We start from the raw sequence: 16584 nt of genomic DNA, 5'->3' as shown, positions 1-16584 counted from the left end.
TCCTACTCGGTGGGAGGTGTGGGGTAGGTATGGAGGAGTGGTGGGGGGCGGCCCGCGGGGTTGGGAGAGGGTCCGGCCTACGCTGCTCCTGGGCTGGGACTGGTCCTGCTGGTGCAGGGTAGCAGGAAGCTCTCCACACACTCACCGGACCTGGGCTAGGACTCCTCATTGCTATTTCTCAATAAAATAAAAATGGACCATTTTGTTGTGAAAAAATATTTATATAAGTCAGTTAGGATAGATATACAGCTACTTTTTCTTAGTTCATTGAGAAGAAAGGTTTGTACTAATATTGTTTAGACAAGATATCATGTCTGCATCTTGTCCTCTGAATAACTACTATGAAGACAACAACATGCAATGTATTAATTATTGTAACAGACCTACAAACCTGTTTTGAAACTGTTTCATTGCTATTTTATCTTTTTTTCTCATTAAAATGAATAAAATAAATAAATAAATAAAATGCACACGTTGCCAGTATGGGTTCCGTGGAGGGCCATGTTTTTGCATTAGAGACAAGAAAGGAAATAATGGACTCTCTCTTTTTAAGAAAAATGAAGGCATCCTTTCTGTAATAAGAATAATTTTTCTTCAGAGCGTCTCTGAGTTGGAGGTTGGTCACCAGCCATGTCAGCAAACAAAGCGAGTCTGCACTGGTCTTCAGCTTCACCTTGGGAGCGGCCTGGCCGGTCCTAGCTCAGGGAGTGCAGGTTCCTGGGGGACACTGGAAACAGCCCCAGGGAAGGGCAGGCAGGTATTTCAGGAGTTTTGGTGGGGAAGGATTGCAGGAGGAGAACACAGAGGACGGATTTCCAGGAAAGAAGTCACAAGCCATTAACATCTCGCTTACCCACCTTTGTCCGGGGTTATATCGCAGACAGGTGGCAGAGTGCTCAGTGACAGAGGACAGCTGAAGACTGGAAACCAGGCCGAGAGGAAGCTGCTCATGGTGACTCCTGAGTGTGAACACGTCCCTGGAAGGGGCTCCCTCCCTCAGCCCCGCCCCAGCTTCTGTCAGGGGACCCCTTTGGGGAGCCCCCACAGGAAGCGTGGGTGTGGCTGACGGTTTGTGGGGCTAAGGCAGGCCAGCAGCACGCAGAGGCCCCACACAGCACTCTCATTTCCTGTGGAAGGCTTATTCCCCGGGCAGTAATGCCCCGAGCTTCTGAGGACCGAGCCTGTCCTGTTCTCCCGGCCACAGGACCAGGTTTCAGTGGCCGTGATGTGACTGAGCTAAATGAACGAGCAAGGTTATCGCCTTCCTTTCCATCTCAGCATGGCCGACAGGAGCAGGCGAGTTCTGTCTCAAGCCATGCTCTCCATAGGCCAACTTCCTGAAGGCCTGGTGAACTCACTTAGAGACCGTCTTCCTTTCTGTGTAGTTCTAGTTTTGACAGTCTCACTAGGAACACTGCTAAACAAAGGTGAGCTGTCTGTGCTAATATTTTGAGTCTTTTAAAATTTTTTATTTATTATTTATTTGGTACAGGGTCTCACTGCACAGCTCAGCCTCGTAGTGATCTTTCTGTCTCAGCCTCCCCGGTGCTGGGATTGTAGGTGTGCACCACCAGGCCTAGTTTCGGTTCCCGGGGTGGCGGCCTGGCATGTGGTGCTAGGGATGGAACCTGGGTCCTTGTGCTTGCGGGGGAGGCACTTAGACTGCTGAGCTATGTCCCCCGCCCTTGGGTCTTCATCGTTACTGTTTGTATGAGCACCCAGGCTACGTGAGGCAGCGCATGCCTGGATCTTCAGCCTTCTCGATGACTGCGAAACCCGACTCTGCCATTTCTCCTTTTACCCAGAGCTCATGGCTGAGCAAAAGTGGGTGCACAGTTCAGTGTGCGGGCCCTTGTGCATCTGGTTCCTTCGGAGGCTGCTTTGGGATAATCGCTCATGAAGTATCTTTAGTGGGTGAAGGACATCTGTGGGTAATATCGGGTTGCTTCTCATGGTCTGGTGGGCAGAAATCAGAAGAGAGTCTGTTGGTTGGCCACAGGCATTGGCAGAGTTTCTGCTGCAGTCAAGCTGCCTTCTCCAGTGATCATCAGACGTTAGTATTTCGGAGGGAAGGAGGGAGCCAGCCCTGTGTGGTGGTAACGGGGCCTCTTAGTGAGCTTGGGTGTACGTGCAGAACGAAACATGTCACCAGGCTGGGTGACAGCGCGTGCCTGTAATCCCAGCTACGTGGGAGGCTGAGGCAAGAGGAGCATAAGTTCAAGGCTAGCCTGGACAGTTTAATGAGAACCTGTCAAAGGAGGGGGTGAGGAGAGAGGAAAAGACAGGCTGGCTATGGGGGAGGTAGCTCAGTGGCTGAGTAGAGAGTCCCTGGGTGCCCTGCACAATACTTCACAAAAGAAAAAAAGGAAATAAAGAAAAAAACAAACAAACCAACAGACAAAAAACCCCAGAAAGGCTAGGTAGATAGCCAGGCAGTCTAAGTGCCTGTCTGACAAGCGCAAGAACCCAGATTTGATCCCCGGTACCACATGCTGCACCAGGCACTGAAATGAGTGTGGTGGCACATACCTGTACTCCCAGGGCTAGGGAGGCTGAGACAGGAGGATCATGAGTCTGAGCTGCGTCGTGAGACCTTGTACCAAATAAATAAATAAATAAATAAGAAACAGCAACATTTCTGAGAAGAAGTATAAACTGCTACTTGGTTGTTGCTTGCATGTTGTTAGGTTGTATGTGGTGTACGTGGTGTGTGTGTGTGTGTGTGTGTGTGTGTGTGTAGGGAGAGGAGAAAGAGAGGGTCAGGCTCCACAGCCATCAGGTGGAAAGTTGGCTCTGGCCTTGCGGTGCCTGCTCTGCTCTCCTTGACACGAGGGTGTGGGGGATTGTCAGAGATCACCTGGGTTCATGCACATAGTCCTGAGAAGTGCATAGCTCACTTCTGTTCATGTATGCAGTTGTTAGCACATATCAGGAGATTTTCCTTTGAAAAAAGTAAGTAATAAGCCTAAAATCCTCAGCCCTCAGTGGTTTGCTTTTGCTCTTCTTATGGGGGAGATATTTAAATGTGGATGACTCTCATTCTTTTTTTTACCCCTTTGATGGAATGAAAAATGGGTTGTGCCGCCTCTGTCTGGAGGAAGCTGCTGGAGTCCTACTGAGGAGGACACAGGCTTCGAGCCTGACAGGACAGGCGCAGATCCTGGCTCTGGCACTTCCATTTCCTGGGTCTGAGCCCCGAGGTCTTCCTCTGGATGCTGTGAAGGTGCCGTGGAAGCTGAAAGGGGTTGCCCAGCATTCATGGCGTGCACGCACGCACGCGCACACACACACACACACACACGCACACACACCTCGTGGCCGTAGCAACTTTTCACGCTGGCCCAGAATCACAGTTAGGTGGGCACCTGGGTCTGCTCATCAGGGTTTGTTGTTTCTCTCTATTTTAAATTCAAGGGCTTTGACCTTTTGGTCACTGATTTATTTTTGATGTGCCTGTTATGGACAGTCACAGCAGGCCACGGGCGGTGCCCCTTGTGTCAGAATCCTGAGCTTGCCTCTTGTCACAGGACAAAGTTAATGTTAGTGAATTCACAGGGCCGGCGAGAAATGTGACCCCCGCAGAATCTGTCACATGGCATCGGGAAGCTATTCTCAGCAAATGGGGTGCGGTGTTTATGGGCAGTCACGACACACTCAGCTGTGTGAAGAAGGTGACACAAAGGGGTCCTGTGTTTGTCTTCCAAGGACAGAGTCTTCTGGGGGAAGCAGATGTGGTGGAGACATGATACAGGAGCAACAATAAACACCATGATTCAGCTTACCATAGCGAAATGTGCTCTGGCCTGGAGCATCCTGGGCTCACGTGGCTGGGTGGAACAAGAAGCAAGTAAACGCACACTTGAATCATGATTCAGAAATGGTAAATAGAGCCGGGCAAGGTAGCATGTGCCATTGCATCTGTAATCCCAACACTTGGAAGGTCGAGGAGGAGGATCGTTGTGAGTTCAAGGCCAGCCTGGACTACATAGTGAATTCAAGCCCAGCCTTTATTACATAGTGAGAGTGTCTCAGTAAAAACAACAAACAAACCAAAACAAAAAGCCGAAACAAGAAGAATCAAGATACATCACATATAGGTTCAAATTCCTGTGACAGATGCGATCACTATGTATATCTAAAATGTATTAATAGGATGAAGAAAATGGTAATAGAATGACACCTAGGGAGTGTGAGGAGCAGTAACGGGGCAGGCCTGAGTTGGGTGGTGGTGTGGGCTCCAGAGGAGGTGATCCTTGAGTTGTTGGCTGATGTGAGTGATGCGGGAGAAGGCAGAACATTGTCTTGTAAGGTGCCCACGGGTGAGGGAGCCAGCATTTGTTCCATGTTCCCATAGCTGGTGCTTAGGGTTATGGGATGGGGGTGGAGGAGCAGGGGTCAAGTCATTCACAACCTTCTGTACCATGCTAAGTGTGGGTGTTAGGTCCTGGCAACCAACGGGCAAGAGCTGACCGTACTACGTGGTTTCAGAAGGGTCACACATTGAACTGCACTCATCAGAGTGAGAGAGAAGAGCCCGGGTAACATCTGAGAAGAAGGAGTGCATAGTGAATGGCTGAGTAATGGAAATAGACGGTACTAACCACGAGTGTTGTAGGGGTTCAGGGCAAGTGGACGCCTTGGCGTGAGGCCGTATGGCAGAAGAACTGAGTGGTAGCTGATGGCTGGGCCATGTAATGTGGTCCATAAGCTGGCCCTTGAGTGGCAGGAGGACTCATACAGAAGAGAACAGGACACAGTGCCAGGCTGTGTCAATGAGTGTGAGATGACCAAGGAGACACATCTAACTGGAAGAGAAGACTAGATAAGACCATTTCATATGCCAGAGTTGGAAGACTTTGAAATGCTGGGCTGAGGAGTTTGAACTTGTTTACCAGTGGAGAAGCCATTGGAGATTCTTGCATAGATATTTTGAGATTGTCAGTTTGTTTTAGGATTGTGCTCATCTTCATCTTAGATGGAGGAAGATGTGTCTGGGAAGTCCTGTTCTACATGTAATGGAGAGGTCAGAGAGACACATCCATCACTCTTGGATTGGAAATACACTTTGACTTTGGGAGGACTGTGGTGTAGTACAGGGCTGGAGACAGAGGAGGCTGAGGCAGTCTGGAGTAATGGGGTAGAGAGAGGTGGGAGAGCCTGGCTGCCCCTGGAGCCTTCTAGAAGTGTCAAGAACAGCGTGTGTCATCAGTATCTCGTGTCTCCTGTTGGGCATGTGGTCCTCTGCGTTCCTGTTAGCACCTCTCTCCAGGCGCTCACTATGAATTGGTCAGAACTGTCCCTGGAATCCAGGCATATTTGTTGGGTCTGGAGTAGGACTTAGATGAGAGCTCGGTCCTGACCATGTTCACAGCACAAATCAAGTTTTCCTTTTCTCTTCAGGTGGAGCTTGCGGAAATCTGTGCCAAGAGTGAGCGTTACATTGGTACTGAAGGAGGAGGGATGGACCAGTCCATCTCATTTCTTGCGGAAGAAGGAACCGTAGGTGGCATAGAGCTGTGTGCAGATCAGAGTTACGGGCAGTTCTCATGGGGAGGAGTGCGCGGGGCCCCTGCTTGCTTGGCTAGAAGCGCTCTTGGAGGATGCTATTTCCCAGAGCTGCCACCATTTACTCGCTTTCACACTGATCACTTTGATGTTATGCTTCTGGATTTACGCTTCGTCTACTTTTCCTCCTGGCCAGTTCTTTTTCTCATGTCTTCATTGTTAAGGTTTCTCTGTTCCCTGGTTCTAGGGACCTCCTTTCCTGCTCCAATCCTCAATCACTTCATCTCGTGGCATTTTCATGCTGTCTCGTTGGTTTCAAACCCAAATGTTAGTCCTCTGGCCATGTATATTCATAACCCTCTTTTTATAATTTACTCTCTGGTATCATTTTTCTCTGTCAACATTTTTGGGGTTTCAGTGGTGGAGAAAAGAATGTTGACAGTGAGCCAGCAGTGGATTCTTTTGCTGGGTACCAGTTCCCCTTGGCCACCAGCCCCTCTGGGCCGAGCAGAGGTTTTGGTTGGTGCCCATAAACTGCCCAATTCCAAAGTAGAAACAGACATTTCTTTAAGATCTTTTCTTAGCTCTTCATCGCATTCCTCCAGATTGGCTATTTTCCCAGATCACCTGGACTCTTTCTTATTAGGCGTATTTGTCATTGATTCCCCTGAGCCAAAGACATGAGGCCTGAGGGAATGTGGTTTAATACTAAGAAAATTCTCTGGGCATTTGGACAAGACTTGACACATAGACGTGATGGCAAGAGTCCCGACAGCCGTGTAAGCTGGGGTGTGTGTGTGGGGATTCTGAACTGCGCCCACACTCTTCGGACCTGCACAGATCTCTGTCGTTGACCCCGGGTCACCTCGGCAGCCCAGTCTCTTTCATCTTCCTCTCCAGATGCCCAGCACTAGCCTCATTTCCACACTGAAACCTCTACTAACGCCCTACGTTGTTTCCTGTGGATGTGCGTATGCTCTTCCTTCTTCTTGACACCTTATCTGGGAGAAGAAAGTCCGGTCTGCCCTGTTCTTGCCCATCCCTTAGGGCTCCAGCCAGGTTTCCCCTCCAAGGAGACCTTGCCAGGCTGCACCTGAGTGGGCCTTCAGTTCAGTTTCTGCTCAGCACCCATCCAGTTCTTGCCCTGCACCACTTACAGCTTGGGGATGGAGTTGTCTGTGTACTGCCTTTCTCACTAGATTGCAGGCTGGGTGAGGGCAGGACACTGTGTGCCTGGGTGTGAGTCTGTTTCCAGGGCCTGGAAGCCACATGTAATATATAAATGAATGAATGCTTTTTTTTTTTTTTTTTTTTTTTGGCGGAACAGGGGATTGAACTCAGGCCCTTGCTCTTGCCAGGCAAGCACGTATTCTACTGAGCCATCTCCCTGGCCCCTGCATTTAAAAAAAGTTTTTTTAATTTAAACAATATGAAATAAAACAGGCTATTAAAAAAGATACAGAATTTCAAAACAAGATGATAGGAAATGGTTGTTATAGTGCATACCGTTATCTTCAAAGTAATTGGTCCATTTACCAGACACAGGCACGCAAAATTGATTCAAAAAAATTAAGCATCAACCGTTCCTTTTGCTAAACCAATAGAGATTAGGAATATAATTATCGTAGCTAATATCCACCCCCTTTTCTTCCTGCCCCTCATCCCAGTTGTTCTTTCCTTTTGAGCAGTTTCTTTCCTTTTAACAATGTCTTTTGTACCTGTTGGGCTTTATTTCCTCTTTCAGCTGCTTACACTAGGGAGACAATATGATGTTTACACATGCAGGTCGGATTCATTTCACTTATGAGTGTAGTCTCCAGCTGCCTATAAAAACCTCTAGTTTATTATTTTTTTAATAGCTGAGAAAGAATCAATAACTAGGACCTCATCTTATTGAAAAGTTTTTGCATGTCAAAAGAAACCACCAACAGAGTAAAAAGAAAACCCATGAAGTAGAGATTTTTTAACTTTTTTTTTTACCTCTTGTTGTCTCTTTGGGCACAGTGCCATCATGAATCTCTGACAGGCTCGCAGTTGAGGCTCCCGGCAGCTTTACGTCCTGCTGCCACAGTTTGAGGCTCCGCTTCTCAGTCTTCTTACGCTTGAGGTTCATCCGCAAGTGCGACATGCTCGCGGAGAAACCCAGGTGCCTGGCGCAACTCTCCGGGCCGACGTTGCTTCCTTCTGGGACACACGTGCGCTGCTCAAAAATGCATGAATTAGAAAATAATTTTAATCAACTGTCCCTCAGATAGAGGACTTCAAAGAACATATAAAGAATTTAAAAAATCAGGCCCCTAACATTCAAAGACCTAATCCAAAAATGGTCATCTAAGATTAATACATATTTCTTAGATGAAGAAATAGAGATGGCAATTATGTGAAAAAATGTACAGTATCATTGGTCATTCAAAAAATGCAAATTTAAACAACAGAGATTCCATCTCCAGAAAGAGTGGCTGTTATTAAGAAATCAACCAATAACGAATGCTGGAGGGGCTGTGGGAAAAGGAGCCCTTTTCCAGGTTGGTGGGAGTGCAGGCTGTTACAACCACTGTGGAAATCAGTGTGGAGATTCCTAAAAAAACTAGGATTAGAGGCCCCATTCACCCTAGCTATTTTCCTTTTGGATATTTTTCCAGAAGAATTGAATGAATGCATTTTGAAGGAAAACTTCATTATCTGTGCCAGATGATGCTTGAACTTCATTATTTGAAGGAAAACTTCATTATCTGTGCCAGATGCTTGAACATCTTTCGAACGCTTATGAATCGTATCTTACCTATCATTTATCTTCCAATAGGCCAAGCTGATAGAGTTTAGCCCTCTGAGGGCAACCGATGTGAAGCTCCCGAGTGGAGCAGCGTTTGTGATCGCCAATAGCTGTGTGGAAATGAACAAGGCCGCAACATCCCACTTCAACATCAGAGTAATGGAGTGCCGGCTGGCCGCCAAGGTATGAGCACAGCACACAGCAAATGCCTCGTAGCTTTTCTGGGGCCTTTTTCTGTCTATTCTGTCCTAGTTTGTGGCCTTCCTCATACTTTAAGGCAGCATTCTGGCAGCAACATTCCAATAGAAGGTCTTTGCACGCAGTGACCTGATCCCCAAGACAGGGAACAGAGAAGCCGATGGGCGTGGCTGTGTCCTCTGCCCTCCGGAAGTTGTGTGGACTTCTTGGCTGAGTCTTGCAGAACAGCACCAAGGAGAAGAGGATGGCTGGCGTCAGGCTGTGTGTCAGGTCTACAGGTGGAGAAAGATGCTGGGAGCAGCCGACTGTACTGATGACCGTTGGCCTTGGGTGCCTAACAAGGTCTTGGCAGCTTGACTGCCCTGGTGCCGTCAGAGGCGAGGGCTGCGGCTGGTCACTCGAAAAATACAGATGTGGTTCAGCCCCCTGGCCCTAGAAAGAGGCTGTCCTCACACCTGGTGAGGACACACAGCAGAGGGCTCCTGGGAGCTCCAGGTGGCACACTCAGATGGCCCTTGCCAGTCCAGCTGGGATTTACTCAGGAAGTACTCACAGGGCAGTGTCATACACAATAGCAGGAGGGTGTTCACAAGGCTCAGGACCTAGGAATAGAAGGAGCAGAGGTAAGTTACGGAGGGACCACGTAGGACGTGGTCAGTGTGTGATTAGTCATTAGTGCGTTGAAAAGGCACACAACATGAAACCCTGTGGAAGGTCCAGAGCGCCACAGGAGATCCACAGAAGATCCACAGGATTCCTGTGATTGTGTTCCTACTAAGCTGATGGATTTTACCACCCAATCTTCACCTGCCACAGCCTAGAATCTGTTTTCTCTTGAGTAACAATTTCATACCTTTTTTATTCCTCTCAAACTCTCATTAGCTGGCAGGGCCTGACCGACCTCCCAAGTGATCTGAGCCGCTGTTTCATGTTAGGAATAGATCTGGCCCCACAGACCCGCTACCAACCTGTACGGCTCCCTACATGTGATGTTTTTCAAGGTGTTGGCCACGGCCTTCTCCTTTTCTTTCTTTTCTTCTTTCCTCCCTTAGTCTCATGCCCCCTTGTAGCTTCAGCCTCTAGCTCAGTGCTGATAAATACCTAGTGAGCATCTTTAAGTGTTCCAAATGTTTGGCTGAACTCCAAACTTTATATTCGGCATCTCTGCTTCACTGAATCATAGACCTTTGAGATTGCACATACTCAAGTTGAACTCAATCTTTCTTTCTTTTTTCTTTTTTTTGCTATTACAAAAGTTTATTTAACAAAATTTAATATATGAAAATGTGTATGACCCAATCTTTAGTCAGTGAAAGTAGTGCTTGGAGGAGGGGCATGAATTTTTCTGCTGAGCAGTCATTATTTAAACTCGTTCCAAGGCTTCCAACATGGGGATACTATTTCCTTGTCTTACCACCAGTCCGGTGTTGTTCTGTTGCCCACTAGTTGCCATCTCCACACATTCGTCTATCACAAGAGTCATAAAGGGATCAAATCCTTGCAGTATTCCTTGGACGTGTCTGCCACCATTCAACTTCAGTGATAACTTTTTGTCCATAAAGTTTTCAGCTCGGGACCATGAGCTTTGCTCATCTTGTCTAGTCGGCAGGCTCAGGTATCCTCTTCGAACTCAATCTTTCTGCATGCCTTTGTCTTAGTTACTTTCTCAGTTGCTGAGACAAAGTACCCAACACCTATGAGATAAAGGAAGAAGTTTAGTTTCAGCTCACAGGTTTTCAAGGTTTCAGTTTATCGTCAGCTGGCTCCACGGCAGCAGCATTGCAGAGGAGAGGCAGCCCCTGGCAGTGAAGCAGGGAGGCGGGGCGCGGGGAGCCACAGCATCAGCAGGCCACCCTTTCCCTTTCATCCCATCTGGGCTGTTAGCCTTTTACCCCATTTTTTAAAAGTGTGTTTAGTACAGGGTTCACAGGGTCTTACTACACAGATCAGACTCATGGTGATCCTCCTATTTTCAGCCTCCCAAGCGCTGGGATTACAGTTGTGTGCCACCATGCCAAGTTTTGGTGGCTGACATAGTGCACCTGGGGTCAGTATGGCATGTGGTACTGGAGATCAAATCCAGGTCCTTACACTTGCCAGGCAGGCACTTTGACCACTGAGCTATGTCCCCAGCCTGGCTACAAGCCTTTAGAGGGTGCTACCTATGCCCACAGTGGGGCTTCCACTTACCCACACCCAAAACTATGATGAACCAATGAAGGGACTGATCCAGAACCACACACCCTTCATCTGCATTCACACACCCTAGATCCATTCATCAAATAACAGTTAGGATAACTGTTCAGAAGATTAAATCTGGTCAGTTGCCTTGCTTACCACCTTTCAAAAGCTTGTTTCACTGGATTTAAGTAAGAAGTTCCTATCCCCTCCTGCGAGCCATCAGTGTGATCTGAGGCCTGGATGCCTTCTTGTTGTCCTTGCGTCCCCCACTATCAACCCTGAGACTCAGTCTGAGCTCAGGGCCTTTGCACCCAGCTGGGGTACTCTTTTCCCAGTCTCTTATAAGTGTCAGTAAATGTCCCTCAAGGAAGCCAGCCCTGAACTCAGGGAGGGAGCCCTTATGTTTCATAGAGCTGCATTTCTCAGTTATGGTATTTACCATCGTCCTTTGCCTAACATTCATCTCCTCTTTCCGATTTGAATTTAGCTGAGAGCTGAGATTATGTCCATCTTGTTAACTCTTTTTTAAGGTTTTAAAATTTTTTTCTTTTTTTATTGTGGCACTAGAGATTCTGATCCCAAGGCCTCCTCCATGCTAGGCAAGAGCTGTGCCCCTGAGCTGCGCCTCAGCCCACTGTGTGAACTCTTTTATGGTTGATGTAGAGCTTAGGCCGAAGTAGACACAGGGTGAGCACCTGTTGAATGTAGGAATGATCTCTCTCTGTTTCACCTGCTTATTCTTCTCCTTTTCACACCTTTTTTTTGAACCCAGGATTGAACTCAAGACCTCATACTTGTCAAGCAGGCACCATACTGCTGAGCTATATTCCCAGACTCCATGTGACACTTTTTTTGACAAGTGTTTGGTGTGTGCCACGCTGACCGAGGTGCCATGGAGGTGTGAACAATGGAAGGAGCCCTTGTGTCTGACTCAGCACTTTTCTTCTTCCCCTTACCCCAGGAGAAATAGGGGAGGGGACATATGAGGCCCCACTGAGAAAGGGTTTGTTATTGTTGTTTGTGGAAAACTTGGGAGATGAACCTTGCTTTTAAAGATCAAGATTCACATGTTTTCAATTTGGAAAGTAGTCATTGAGATAATTTCCAAAATTTATGTAGAAAGTTGTAACATTAAGCTTTTCTTAGCATCAGATCAGTACATATATGGACTCCGCAGCATCTCCCCCACCCCGCCCACCGAGTAGGAATTTCTGCCGCATTCCGGGAACACCCAGACCCAGTCCTAGCCCAGGCCCGGTGAGTGTATGGGAGAGCTGCCTCTCCCCCCTACTCCACCTTGTCCCCTCCAGGCTCAGCTCAGGCCTGGCACACAGGCCTGGGGTAAAACCCTGCAGCTGCAATCCCTGCAGAGAGTGTAGAGGATAGAACCACCCAGCTAGTCCAGGAGCAGAAAATCTTGCCAGAGGGGCACAACAGGTTCACCCCCAAGGGCAGCAGCAGGAAGGAGCTGAGCACAGCAGCCAGACCCAAGCCAGGCACAACAGAATAAATCCAAACTTTGTAGATCTACACCTGAACTTCAGTACGTGCTAAGGTTATAACTACAGCGATGATATACAACAAAAGTCAGAAGACAGTGCTACACAAAATGACAAGAAGGAACAAAATGCAACCTCAGAACCCAAGCCTACCCGTAACAAGTGCAGAGGACACTAACACAGAACAAATTGGGAACCACACAGCTGAAAGCAATGAATCAGTGACTTCTGAAATAAAGAAACAGCTGCAGAAAGGTATAGAGGAACTCAGATTGGAAATAAAAAAAGAAATCCCTGAATTAATAATATCTGTAGTAAAGAATCAAATGCAGAAACATATGGAGGAAACCCAGTGCTCACCCAGAACAAGTGCAGAGGACACTAGCTCGGCTCAAATGCATGAATTAATAGCGTCGATAGTAAATAAGCAACAGCAGAAAGTTATAGAGGAACAGGAACTCAGAGCGCAATTCTTTTCTGAAGTACATATATGGAGAAGAAATAGCACAGTAAACTTTTCAACAGCTGGGATTAAATGAACTGTTCTCCTGTCAGAAGGCCTTCCCATTTCAGGAGATGGAAGAGATTAGTGTCTTATTTGCTTAGGGCTTACTGTTGTTGATTCTTTGTCTTGAGGTTGATGAGTAAGCACTCCCTGCCCGAGGACACCTCAGACGTGCATAGTGCTGCTCTCAGAGTGTGAACTCAGTTAGGTGCCTTCTCCCAGAGGCACGGGGAATGGAAGGAAGCAGGAGATGTGGACGTGGGTTCGTGGCATGGCTGCTGTTTTCCAGAGGGCAAGAAGAAGACCACGAACGCAGCTGTGGGGCTGAACCTCAGCAGCCCGAGGCACCAACATCCTGAGCTTAGCTCCCTGTCTCCTGCCTGTAGAGGGACTTTGCTCATGAAATTGGCATCTGAGTTTGCCTTTGGGGTACAGATTCCCTTCAGTTGATGTGGATAAGACACAGTGCCTCGGATATGATATGTTCTTCTCTCTCCTACAATATGGAAGAAAGAGAAGTGAAAGGCCATCACAGTGCAGGATGTTTTGCACAACGTGTTACTTACCGCAAAGCACGGAATCTAAGGTTCTGTACAAAAGTAAAAGAAATGAAAGTTGCTAAGAGCGGCTGCACATAGAGATGCTGATGTTAGGGAAATGCTTTTGCTTAGAAGTAGAGGCTGAAGTTTTGTGAAACTGTGTTGCAGTGGTACTATGTTCCATTTTGGCACCATGTGAATGAATTTGATTTTTTTTTCTTGAAAATGGTCTCATCAAATAAGGAAATAAATTCTCATGTAAAAAAGGAGCAGAAGTCTCAGTATGATAAACTGACTGCTTCTGACAGTCCTGCCCCGTGTCAGTGGAGAGCGGCTCGTCGGGTAGCTTGAAAATGAGACGGCAGCGCAGGCCCACGGGGCAAGCTTGTAACGGGCGACACAGCTTCTCCTCTCACCTTTGGAGAATCCCTTTCTCAAATCGAGCACCTTTTCTGTCTAATTAGCACAAGGAATCATGCTGAACCAATTAAGGTGCTTTTTATTTATTTTAATATTCACAGTTTCTTCTATTCTGAAGTTTTCTTTCTCTCTGCCCCTTTGTGTCTGTCTTGCTCCACCAGCTTTCAAAAACTAATTGATTTAGATTCATTAAAAGTCAGAGTCTTATACAGCATTTGAACCAAAATTAAAAACATTTCAAAGCAAACTCAATAGAGATTTATAATTATTACTTGCGTAAATGATACTTTTAAGTGAGGCAGATTTTTATGCTCTTAAATTAACAGAGTGTCCAGGGATTTTTCATGAGCACAAAATTTTACACATATTTAGTGGCTTAGAATTTTCCAGAAATATTTTATGTCTATAAAAGAGAGCATCCTTTAGTTGTATTCAGGGATGGAGTAGGCAAAGTCAATAGTAAGTATCATGGGAAGTCACATAGTGAAGGGAAGTTATGCCACTGCTTTTGGCAAACCTTGGACTCTTTGTGGCGACTGGGCAACAGCGGGAGAGTTTCCAGTGGTCCTTTGACACTTGAAGGCGAATTTACAGTGATTGCTTAGGGGGGCATCTGCTAGAAGCCATTGCTCACTCTGTCACTTAGTGGTCAAAATGGAACTTGCTCATTGTCTGGTGATAAAATATAAAGAGTTGGTGTAATGATTTCAGGTCTTGGCATTCTTCTGAATTTCATCAGAGAAAAACCAAGTGCCCAGGAATACAGCCTGCTTCATTCCTTCTGTTGGTTCAGTGAGCACACTCTGCCAAGCTCCAGCGTGAGTGCTCAGGAGTGGTGGGTGCAAGTCGCCAGGGGGAAGCTGGGAAGGGGTAGGCGTGGCACCCACTGCAACCAGGTTGTGTGTTCCCTGGAGCCAGACCATGGCAGGGCCTTGGTGCTGTGCTAAGTATAGGCAGGCTGGTGCAGGAGATGGTGAGGACCTGAGAGTGCTGTTGGCAAGGAACTTTAGAAATATTACTCTGGCAGCAGAAACTTTGTATTCTATTAAAGAGAAGTAGGTCTTAGAGTATGGGGGGTAGTGAGAAGGGATGCTATCCCTGGACATAGAAAGGGTTGAAGGCAAGGTCCTCTGTGGCTGGGTTTCTATTTTCCTCATGGTGTAGACACCATTCCTATGAGAAGGTTTCCAGGGCCACCTCACCTCCCTTGTGAGCTAGAAGGCTTTCTTCTGTGCTTTTCCCATATCCTATACTTTTCTGCATAGCAGCTTATCACTGGGTAGAATTCCTCATTGATGCCTTAAAGGTTAAGATGAATACGATCTCAGTCTCATTCATCAAAGACCAACGATTTGTCAGTGGTTTAGGAGGTGAGAATCCTTGGAGGTCGCATTTGCCCATTACTGAAGGGCAGATGAAGACTAAAGATTTAGGAGAGGGAGCACTTGGATGTTTGAAGGCATAGCAGAAAGAGGCAGGAGACAGCACTCACGGGGAGGCAGGAGAGTGTTAACAGGGAAGGGGACTTGAACCTCCTGGAGCCCTGTCTTCTGGGCCAGGCGAGGTGCCACACTTTGGTGTTGTTATCTTTCTTAGTCTTCACAATAGCTTTTCAAGTAGCCATTGAATGTGTCTTTACCTAGAGGGAATTTCAGGCCAAGGGTTATAGTTCAGATCTAAAATGTCCCCCAAGGTCTCCTGTGTGTGGAGGATGATCAGGTTGTGTGTGTAGGTGCTGTGCTCCCCAGTGGATTTGCATACTGATGAGTTTATAGCTGACCAAGCTGTTAGGAGGCAGGGCCCAGAAGGGTGGATTCTTGTCCCTGTCTCTTTTCTCTCTCTGCTTCCTGACCGTCCCTGGGTGAGCGTACTTTCTCCGCTGTGCCCTTCCACCATGATGTTCCTGCTTTGGAGCCATGGACCATCAATGAGTTCCTTGAACTGTGAGCCTAATTAAACCTCCTCTCCTTCAAGTTGTGGGTGTTGGGTAGCTTGTCCCTGCGAGAGGAAAGGAGCTGGTATGTTAAGGTTTGGGTGACTTGCTTTAAATGAGCAGAACATTGCAGGCCCGGTTAGCCTTTGCTCTTCTTGTATCTCTTAGGAGTCAGCCATGGATGGTTGCTGGAGGGAGAAGGGGCTGTGCTAAGGTCAGGGTGGGGTGTAGCTGGCCCTTCTGCACAGCCAGGCTGCTTCTGTGACCCCTAGGCGATTGTGTAAAGCATGAGCACTGGGTGACTAAGTCAGGGCCAGGGCAAGGTGGTGAATGTGTTTGTCGGGGCTGGGAATGGTGCAGAGCCAGAACTGCAGGCTGCAGAAGCAACCCTGAGGGTCCTGAGGAGGGGCCATGCAGTAAGAAGAAGGGGAAGGGAAAGATCGAGGTGTGCACAATAAAAGCAGCAGTTTGTGGCGCTATTCATCAAACTGTGTGCGGAGGTTTGCACGATGCAGTTTGGGGTAGGAAGGCTGTGAACATGGCAGTGGGGGCTCAGCTCATTGCAGTGATTACAGATGATTCATTTCAAGGGTCCCCCCCTACACTTGCTATGGTTATGTGTTTGAAAATTTTGCACTAAGTATATGTCCTTCATACTGTCTAACCAGAAACAACACTATAGGCGCCCTTGTTGTGGGGAGGTTAGCTTGCAAGATGAACTGTTGTCTGAGCGGGAGTTTCCCCTCCTTTCTCCTTCTTGTGACGGGGAGAAGACTTGATGCAAGGAGTCAGAGCGAGGCAGTCCCGGCAGGGGCTCCCTGTTAGGGACAGGTCCCTGCGCTGTCCTTCCACCCCTTCTCTGCATCTCTGGCCAACTTTGGAGCTGGAGCTTTTTTGGGGTGGAGGAGAGCACTTGGTATTTTGGTTTGATTTGGGGTGGCTGAGGGTGCTAGGGAATTACACTGGGGAGCAGCCCTCGCCGTGGGAGTGTGCGGGTGGCGGGCCTGCCCCCTCTGCGCTGGGTGACTCGT

General features: G+C 47.6%; 1 protein-coding gene and 1 pseudogene across 1 annotated transcript in view; one reads left to right on the top strand and one right to left on the bottom strand.

The window, feature by feature from the left end:
- The window catches only part of Galk2 (galactokinase 2), a 141386-nt gene that overhangs the window by 92403 nt on the left and 32399 nt on the right, over positions 1-16584 (top strand). Inside the window, exons 7-8 of the mRNA XM_023724064.1 lie at positions 5401-5499; positions 8309-8461. Coding sequence (XP_023579832.1) covers positions 5401-5499; positions 8309-8461 — 252 coding nt within the window. The remainder of the gene's footprint in view (positions 1-5400; positions 5500-8308; positions 8462-16584) is intronic.
- Positions 9840-10034, bottom strand: LOC111818860 (annotated as a pseudogene).

This window comes from Octodon degus, unplaced genomic scaffold (assembly GCF_000260255.1).
Source record: "Octodon degus isolate 3935 unplaced genomic scaffold, OctDeg1.0 scaffold00105, whole genome shotgun sequence".
Taxonomy (NCBI): Eukaryota; Metazoa; Chordata; class Mammalia; order Rodentia; family Octodontidae; genus Octodon; species Octodon degus.
Note: the sequence above shows the minus strand (reverse complement) of the source record. Positions and strands in the feature narration are given on the sequence as shown.